Source organism: Delphinus delphis, chromosome 15 (assembly GCF_949987515.2).
Source record: "Delphinus delphis chromosome 15, mDelDel1.2, whole genome shotgun sequence".
In the NCBI taxonomy this organism is placed as follows: domain Eukaryota; kingdom Metazoa; phylum Chordata; class Mammalia; order Artiodactyla; family Delphinidae; genus Delphinus; species Delphinus delphis.
Window position 1 is genome coordinate 30,572,010 of NC_082697.1, and position 9,697 is coordinate 30,581,706.

The 9,697-nt window shown below is 40.6% G+C and overlaps 1 protein-coding gene across 1 annotated transcript; it reads right to left on the reverse strand.

Annotated features, from left to right (window-relative positions):
- Positions 1-6,693: 6,693 nt before the first annotated feature.
- Positions 6,694-7,170, reverse strand: LOC132438621 (large ribosomal subunit protein eL27-like). Its single transcript, XM_060032879.1, has one exon. The coding sequence runs from the start codon at positions 7,138-7,140 to the stop codon at positions 6,730-6,732; it is 411 nt and encodes a 136-aa protein (XP_059888862.1). The 5' UTR covers positions 7,141-7,170; the 3' UTR covers positions 6,694-6,729.
- Between the last annotated feature and the right edge of the window lie 2,527 nt (positions 7,171-9,697).

Here is a 9,697-nt window from a genome sequence, read left to right on the forward strand (position 1 = left end):
TTCAGATTATGTAGTATCTACTGATCTATCTTCTGGTTTTCTGATTCTTTATTTTACCAGCTCAAATCTATGGTTGAAACCTTTTAGTGAATTTTTCATTTTGGTTATTGTAATTTTTACCCTCACAATTTCCACTTGGTTCTATTTTATAATTTCTATTTTTTATTCATGTTCTCTATTTGATGGGGCATTATTTTTTTACATGTTCCTCTGGTTCTTTAGGCATGGCTCCTTTCAATTCTTTCAACATATTTATAATAGTTACTTTGGAGTCTTTGTCTGCTTTGTCCATCATCTGGGCCTGTTCAAAGGTAATTTCTATTTGCAGTTGCTTTCTTCCTTATGTATAGGCCACAATTTACTTTGTATGTCTCATACTTTTTTTTTTAAAGTAGATATTTTAGATTATATAGCAACTCTGGATACTGACTCCTTTCTTCCTCTGGGGTTAACATTGTTGTTTGCTTTGATAGTTCATTTATTTGTTTAGTGACTTGGCTGGGCTAATTTTGTGGTAGATTTCCCTTGCAGTGGGCAGCATTTGATGTCCCTGCTCAGATTTTTTTATGGCTACCGAAGGGTTATCCTTGAATCCACATAAGTTACTTATCAGTCAAAGCTTGTGCTTAGGCCCCTTCAGCCAGTTAGATTTTTCTTTCTCTCTCTCTCTTTTTTTTGTATATGTGTGCAGGTTGGAGGTTGCTATTACTGTCCAGGGAATTTATGTTTTGATCCCATATTTAGCCAGAGGCTAGCTGCTTGGAAGTTCTTTATTTATCACTCCTGAAAGAACACAGCCTTAGCTTAAATACGTTTGTCAAGACTTCTAGGGATGTGTGTGGTTTTATTTTTAATCCTGGCTGCTTAGAATTTCCTTTGAGTCAGAGTAGGTTATTGTATAGCCACTGTTTCATAAGAGGTTGTGCTTAAACACACTGTGCCTGTGAGTCTTCTGCCCTTTGTTAATTAATCTGTGTGTGGCTTGGGGAATGCTTACAAGTTTGATCCATGTCTACCTTTGATTGCTCTCCAGTGCATGTAGACTATGACATGTGCACAGCCTCCTGACCTCCAGAGACAACTTTGACCCCAGGAGTGTTCTTCTTGGCTGTTTTACCCTGTTAAACTTCTGTTAAACTTTCTGTTAGACTTCTAGTCACTCTGCCACTTCACTTGTTGCTACCAGTATTGTGGAGCTGCCAGCCCCCACTCAATTAGCCTTCACAAAGGTCTCCTTGTTTTCAACAACACTCTTACGCATGCATTTTTCCCTATTATCTTCCAAATAGTCCTCTTGGGCCATACTATGGAGCTTCTCATTCTCCTGTCTCTTCCCCTGGAAAGAAATTTTGTACCACTTCACAGGACCTGGAGGAGGGAGAGTGGCCTATTTCTTTTGGAATGATACTCTTTCTATGTAAGTAGTATCAGGAGGGGTGGTAGCCTTTTGTATTCTTAGATTTCCCCTCTCAGCATGGAACCTCTACCTGATGAATGAACAGGGGCAAGGGTAATTAAAGCCTCAGTATTTTCAGCTTGCCACACCTAAAGCTTCCACTATACAAATAGGGTCTGTGTGGGGGGAAGAGCATCTCAGTCCTTTCATCCACACTCACCTAGAATATGGGGCTGGAGGAACATGAGGGCTAGAAGAACATGAGAAACACTGGAGACTTGCCCTACCCAGAGTGAAACTTTAGGAACTGAAGGAAAAGGAAACCCCTATCTTTTGACCACATTCACCTGGAGTAGAGTTTCCATACAAAGAGATGAGGAAAGAGGGAGCAGGTCATGGCTCTTGCTGTTCTTACTGAGATTTTATTGATTTTTCTCAGTGAATCTTTCTCCACTTACTGTATGCCCTAAAGACAATTCCAGAGACTGCGAAATGTTCTTAAAAAATAATTCTTGCCACTTAACTTGCTATTTTTCTGTGGAGAGGGTCTGCTAAGCTCTTTACTCTGCCATTCCTGAAGTCCCTAAGATAAAGTATCTTATATTATCAATCTTAATGCAAGCATGATCATGAAATCCTTGACTCTTTTCTTTCTCATACCCAAACGGCCAAGAAATCCTTTTGGTTCTACCTTGAAGATTTATTGAGGATTCAACCTCTTCTCACCTCCTCCACTACTATCATTCTTATCCAAGCCACCACCTCCTCTCACCTGTCAGAACCTCCTCCTTTGAGTTGTTTCTACTCTTTCTTTCCTGCTTTCTGTTCTTGACACAGTAACCAGGGTGATCCTTTAGAAGCATAAATTATCAGAGGAGCTGAATAGACATTTTTCAAAAGAAGATACACAGATGACCAACAGACACATGAAAAGACATTCAACATCACTAATTATTAGGAAAATGCAAATAAAAACCACAATGAGATATCACCTCATGCAGGTTAGAATGGCTATTGTCAAAAAGGCAAGGAACACTCCCTCACACTGTGCACAAAAAATAAACTCAAAATGGCTTAAAAACTTAAACGTAAGACATGACACCATAAAACTCCTAGAAGAGAACATAGGGAAAACATTATCTGACATAAATTGTACCAATGTTTTCTTTGGTCAGTTGCCCAAGGCAATAGAAATAAAACCAAAACTAAACAAATGGGACCTAATCAAACTTATGAGCTTTTGCACAGCAAAGGAAAGTATAAACAAACTGAAAAAGCAACCTATGGACTGGAAGAAAACTTTTGCAAATGATGTGGCCAACAAGGGCTTAATTTTCAAAATATACACACAGCTCATACAACTTAATAATAAAAAAATAAACAACCCTATCAAAAAATGGGCAGAAAGCCTAAATAGACATTTCTCCAAAGAAGACATACATATGGCCAATAGGCACATTAAAAGATGCTCAGCATCACTATTAGAGAAGCACAAATCAAAACTAAAATGAGGTATCACCTCACACCAGTCAGAATAGCCATCATTAAAAATCTACAAATAACAAATTCTGGAGAGGGTGTGGAGGAAAGGGAAGCCTCCTACACTGTTGGTGAGAATGTAAATTGGTGCAGCCACTATGGAAAACAGTATGGAGGTTACTTTAAAAACTGAAAATAGAGATACCATATGCTCCAGAAATCCTACTTCTGGGCATATATCTAGAGAAAACTAATTTGAACATATACATGCACCCTAATGTCTATAGCAGCACTATTTACAATAGCCAAGACATGGAAGCAGCCTATCGACAGATGAATGGGTAAAGAAGATGTGGGGTACATATATATATATATATATATATACACACACACACACACACACACACACAATAGAGTATTAACCATGAAAAAGAATGAAATAATGCCATTTTCAACAACATGGATGGACCTAGAGATTATCATACTAAGTGAAGTAAGTCAGAAAGAGAAAGACAAATACCATATGATATCACTTACATGTGGAATCTAAAATGTGATACAAATGAACTTATTTACAATACAGAAACAAACTCACAGACATAGAAAACAAACTTATGTTTACCAAAGGGGAAAGGGGATGGGGGAGGGATAAATTAGGAGTTTGGGATTCAAAGATACAAACTACTATATATAAAATAGGTAAACAACCAGGTCCTCCTGTATAGCACAGGGAACTATATTCAATATCCCGTAATAAACCATACAGGAAAAGTATATGGAAAAGGATATATATATATATGACTTTGCTGTACACCAGAAACTAACACAACATGGTAAGTCAACTATACCTCAATTTTAAAAAGGCAAGAAATTACAAGGGTTGGAGAGAATGTGGAGAAAAGGGAATCCTCATACACTGTTGGTGGGAATGTAAATTGGTGCAGCCACTATGGACAGCAGTATAGAGATTCCTCAAAAAATTAAGAATAGAACTAACATATGATCCAGCTATTCCAATTCTGGATATTTATCTGATGAATATTAAAACAGTAATTTGAAAAGGTATATGCACCCCTATGCTCATTGTAGCTTTATTTACAATCGCCAAGATATGGAAACAATCAATTGATGAATGGATAAAGAAGAAGTGATACACACATATATACACACACACAATAGAATACTACTCAGCCATTAAAAAGATGAAATCTTGCCATTTGTGACAAGATGGATGGAACTTGAGGGTCCTTGCTCAGTGAAATAAATCAGACAGAGAAATACAAATACCATATGGCTTCACTCATATGTGGAATATAAAAAACAAAACCAACCAACCAAACAAACAAAAAAAAAACTCAAATAAATGAACAAACAAAACTAAATAAAAGCAAACACATAGATACAAAGAACAGAGTGGTGACTCCAGAGTGGGCGGGGGTGGAGAAATGGGTAAAGGGTATCAGGTATGGTGATGGATAGAAAGTAAATTTTGGTGGTGAGCACACTGTAATGTATATAGAAGTCTAAATATAATGTACACATGAAACTTATATAGTGTTATAAACCAATGTTACCTCAATTTTAAAAAAATGTAAAAAAATATTAAAAAAATAAAAGTACAAATTAGATCAAGCCATTCCTCTGCAAGGACTCCTCTTGATCTGACCCTGCATTACATCTCTGATCTCCCCTTCTTTTGTTCACTCCACTTCAGGCAATCTGCCCCTCACTAACACTCCTCCAATGATCTGCTTTGCTAACCCCCCACTTCAAGTAATTTCTCAATGCAATCTTCCTGAAGAGACCTATTCTGACAACCTTTTACACTGTAACATCCACCTTCCCCCGCAGCACTCCTGATCCTTCTTCCCTGCTCTACTTTTTTTCCATGATGCTTACCATTTCAAACATGGAATATCACTTATTTATTATAATGATTGTTTCTTATCTATTCCCCTCATTGGACTATGAGCTACATTAGGGCAGGAATGTTTATCTTTGTACACTGTTGCATCTTTAGCACTTGGAACACTGCCTGGAACAAAGCAGATGCTCATAAAATATTTGTTGAATGAATACATTCACAAATTCTGATTAGTTATGTGGACAACATGGCTGAATATAATTTGAGCAATAAGTAAGATAGGGGATGAATTTTGGTCCTGTGTTCAAAATAAATGTGGGGTTTACTTAATGTAGTCTTAGGACACATTTCAGATGCTTGGTGTGGGAAAAGTGGGAATTGCCCATTGGTGTTCCCAGAAAAATACCAAAGGCAAAAAAATTTGTTGTTACATTCTCAGGCAGGTGGGTGTGGGACTTCCCTATCACTCTGCACATCACCTCTTGACTGACGGTTTAGTAGTTAAACCAAATATGTTAAGAGAACAAAAAAGTAGAGATCATTGGAGGGGGAGTGATGTGGCTGTCTCACTTGAAATGGTTTCCTTCTTTTTGATACACTTCCAGCTTCTCTCTACCCCTGTATTTACCCTATCCCAGGGGAGATGGAATGATGTGGCTGGTTGCTAAATTTGGGAAGAATAAACTGGGCTTGCTCAACTAAGCACCTCTAGTTTTCCTCTAGGGAGAGAGCCTGCCTGCAGCTACCAGTTCTCCTCTGCTCCTTTGAGCCATAAGTCTTAGCCACATCTCTCTATCCAGATAGGGAAACCTATTCTAGTCAACCTGGGAGGAGTTAGTCAGACTTCTGTAATTCAGTTAACAGGTCCATTTCACAATAAACTGTGTTCTACAATAACTTAGCCTTTTTAAGTAATAAGGGTGATATTTCAGGCCTTCAAATGCTACTCCTTTGTCTTAATTCTCAAATTGTTGAGAACTCAGGAGGGAGAGAAAGGTGCAATTCATGAGCTTCTTGAAAGACCTCCAGAATTTTGCTTTCATCATATTTGCCAGAACTGACCCATATGGCCACGCTGGCAACAGGGGTAGATGAGAAAGTGCTTTTTGGGGGCTTTTCCAGCCTTTCTGTTGGGAGGCAGAAAGAGAGAAGAGACTTGGAATGGTGGTTGAGTCAGCTGTACCTGTCACAGAAGTCATCGAGAGTATCACTCCTGAGACCAACCACATCAGCATCACCTGAGAGCTTGTTAGAAATGCAGACTGCTGAGCCCTAGCTTAGATCTACTGAATCAGAGACTGCATTTTAACAAGATTTCCAGGTTATTCATGTGCACACTAACATTTAAGAAGCACTGCCTAGGTCAGGAGCCCACAAACTATACCCTGTGGACCAAATCTAGCCTGTCTTTGTAAATAAAGTTTTATTGGAACACAGACATGCCTACATGTTTATGTATTATCTATGGCTGCCCCTGGACTACAGTGCCAGAGTTAAGTAACTGTAACAGAGACCACATGGCCTGAAAAGCATAAAATATCTCACCCTTTGCAGGAAAAGTTTGCTATCTCCTGGTTTGGATTGGGTTAAGAGCTGAAAGCACAGTTCAGTTGACAATACTGGGGAGACATTGACAAAGAAAAGGTAAAGATGAACTTTTCTTCAGAATGTGAAAAATATGAGAGTACTGAAGGATAAAAGGCAAGAGCCAGTACTGAGGGAGACACTGATAGGAAGAAAGGCAGGATGAGATCCTGGGGGAGAAGCAGCATGGAGTCAGTGTTACTGAACTCGGGTTCGACTGCTTGCCACTCAAAAACCAAAACTCGAGTGGCAAGTGTTGGTTGGAAAGGAAAGATTGCTTTATTCAGGAGGCTGGCAACCTGGGGAGAAGGTGGACTCATGTCTAAAAGCTAAATCCCAAGATTTGCTCTACCATGAAATTTTTTTTTTGTATTTTTGTATTTTTAATGACTGAAACAAGACAGACCTAAAACCGCAGCTTCTGAAAGAACCATTTGTTCTTGCCAGTCTTGTATCTCTCCTCAAACTTGACCTTGGCCTCTCGTCGGGCCTTGTGTTTGAGAGCAGGGTCTCTGAAGACATCCTTGTTGACAACAGTTTTGTCCAAGGGGATATCCACAGAGTACCACGTAGGCATGAGGTGATTATAATTATAAACTTTCACAAAAGACTTGATCTTTGACCTCCTGGCAATTTTCTTCTTGCCCATGACAGCTGTCACTTTGCGGGGATAGTGATCAATTCCAGCCACCAGAGCATGCCTGTAGGGTCGGTCTGTGGTGCCATCATCAATGTTCTTTACGATGACCACTTTGCGTCCAGAGTAGCGACCGGCCAGGACCAGCACCACCTTCCCGGGTTTCATGAACTTGCCCATGTCGGCAGCAACCTCTCGGGCCTACAGCAGAGGAAGCTACCATGAAAATTTTTAAAGGAAGAATTATTTGACGAAGGGGTCAGGGTCTACATTATCTTCCACTGTGTGCAGACTTTCTTCTCATTGGTTGATGATGAGGTAACAGGGCAGTGTTCCAGGAATCTTGTGCTCAGCCTGAAGTTACCATCCTCCACATGGGTGGGAGCCTTAGTTCCTGCAGAAGAGCTCAAAGGTATTGTTATGTATATTCCTTGAGTAGGAACCAGGACCTTGCTTTATTGCTGCACTAGTTTCTGGACTGCTTCTCCTTTGTTTCTCCACCCTTTCCCTTCCCTGATTAGCAACTGTTTGAATCTGCCCTTTGGAACTCAGGGAAGGTCAAGGAAGCTGAATGAAGCTTATTTCCTACAAACAAGAAGTGGGGACACTAAAATATTTGTACCCAGGAGGGCCCCACAGAGCCCAGCTCCATTTCATCATGATGGAAGAGCTTGGGGAAAAGATGGAAGGACAGGGGTTGGGTGAGAATCCAGGTAATTCAGGTAAAAAAGGGAGAGTTTACAGGCTCTTGGTTAGTTGGCTTTGGCATTTTGTGTTTTATACAACGCCTAGCACACAACCTAACATCTGGTGGGCATCAATGTTTTTTTCGATTGAAAAAGGCATCCGCTCAGTTTATAACTTGAGGCTCCCCACAGAGCACTTTGCTTTCAAACTCCAGGACCATGTACCTGCCGGGTAGGAAGGGACCTGAATAGTCTTATTCCCACTACACAGCTAAGAAATTGTGACATGAGAGGGTTGGTGACTATCCTGAAGTCATCAAGCCAGGAGGCTGTCTCCAGCTGGGTCTGGAACCCAGGCCTCTCTGCCCAAGACCTTTCTCACTTGGAGGCTGCATGAGAACTGCAGAGCCTGGAGGCTGGGTTTTCCACATGGGAGAACTTACTGTTAGTTTATGTTGGCTGTGAAAAACTCCAATTATTTTGTTAACAAATCAAAATATGATGTGAATATAGTTTCTTGTGCTATACAATAAATCTTTGTGTTTATCTTGTAATAACTTATAATGGAAAAGAATAAAAAGAAAGAATATAGATATATACATTAAATATGTATCACTTTGCTGTCCTCCTAAAACTAACACAATGTTGTAAATCAACTGTACTTCAATTAAAAAAAAACTCACTGAAGTGAGGAGGTCTCTGATTTTGTGATACCTGTGCCCAGGAGCAAGGGTTGCATTTCTGCACCAGACTGAGCTTTTGCTGGAATGTGAGGTGGGGTAAGAGCCAGAAAGAGAGGAGATGGGAATTTCTGCTGAATGCCTGGGCCTCAGGAGTACCAGGGTTGACAGGAAGGGAGGATGCCAGAGGTGGTCTTGGTGGCCCTTCTCCTTTTCTGAGGGCCCATCCTCTCCTCTCCTTTTCCCCAAACATCCTCTGACCTGAACTGTTTCCCCAGCTGCCTGAGGCCTCTTCCCCAGGGCCTAAGCTCCAGTGCATGCTCTGATTGAGAGCACTGAGTCTTAATTACTCTTCCCAGACCCTATCCAAACTTCTCTGGGCTATGTCCCACCTCCTCAGGCACATTTCCTAAAGCACTCATCCAAGCTGGCTTTGCCTGGCTGGGTTCCCTGAAAGCAGAGCCTGAACATGCTTGGGTGCAGGTGGCTTATTTTGGAGACAATCAATCCCAGGAAGCAGGACTTGGGGAAATGGGAGGTGGTAAGGAAGGAGGAAAAGCCATATAAAATTCTGATAAGGTTGCTCTTGTGAGAAATGAGGCTCCATTTCACCAATAAGCATGCAGAAATCTCCCAGACCATCCATCCAAAGGACAGGAGATGGGAGAACTTATCCTTCAACTTCTGCAGGGATTATTCCCGGGGACCTTGACTACCCCAAATATCTGGACTACATTTGCCCACAGATTTCTGAGGCTCTGATGAAGGCCCCAAGTGTTGGCCCCGTGGGTGGGGATGGGCTTGAGCTAGGATGCTGACAATGTAAGTCTGAACTTGAACAGAGCTGTCCAGTACCCCTGGAGCAGAGATCAAAGGTGGGAGAGAGGATGTGACATGGGCACCGCAAGCATATCCATTATGAAGCTATGTTATAGAGGCATATGAACTCAACTTCCAGGTGAAATGAACCTTGCATCAGTACAAACTAAGCCCGTCTATTTCCAGTAAAATTATCTGCCTGGAACTGTATTGTGTTTAGTCTTTTATTAAAACTACAGAGCTAGGAACACTAACACTTTAGTTGTTATTTGGCTGGGGTATCTTTTTCTATACTTTCCATTACAATATTTTTGTGCCTTACATATTGGGTGTAACTAATATGTTGGATTGGAAAACAATCCAGTTTTGTTTTTTATTATTATCCCATTGTATTTTATTTATTTCTTTATACAGCAGGCTCTTATTAGTCATCCATTTAATACACATCAGTGTATACATGTCAATCCCAATCTCCCAATTCATCACACCCCCACCCCCACCCCTCACTGCTTTCCTCCCTTGGTGTCCATACTCTTCTCTACATCTGTGTCT

Bases quoted from the DNA above. Each gene is read 5' to 3' on its own strand.
- LOC132438621 (XM_060032879.1), bottom strand. From the start codon at position 7,140: ATGGGCAAGTTCATGAAACCCGGGAAGGTGGTGCTGGTCCTGGCCGGT.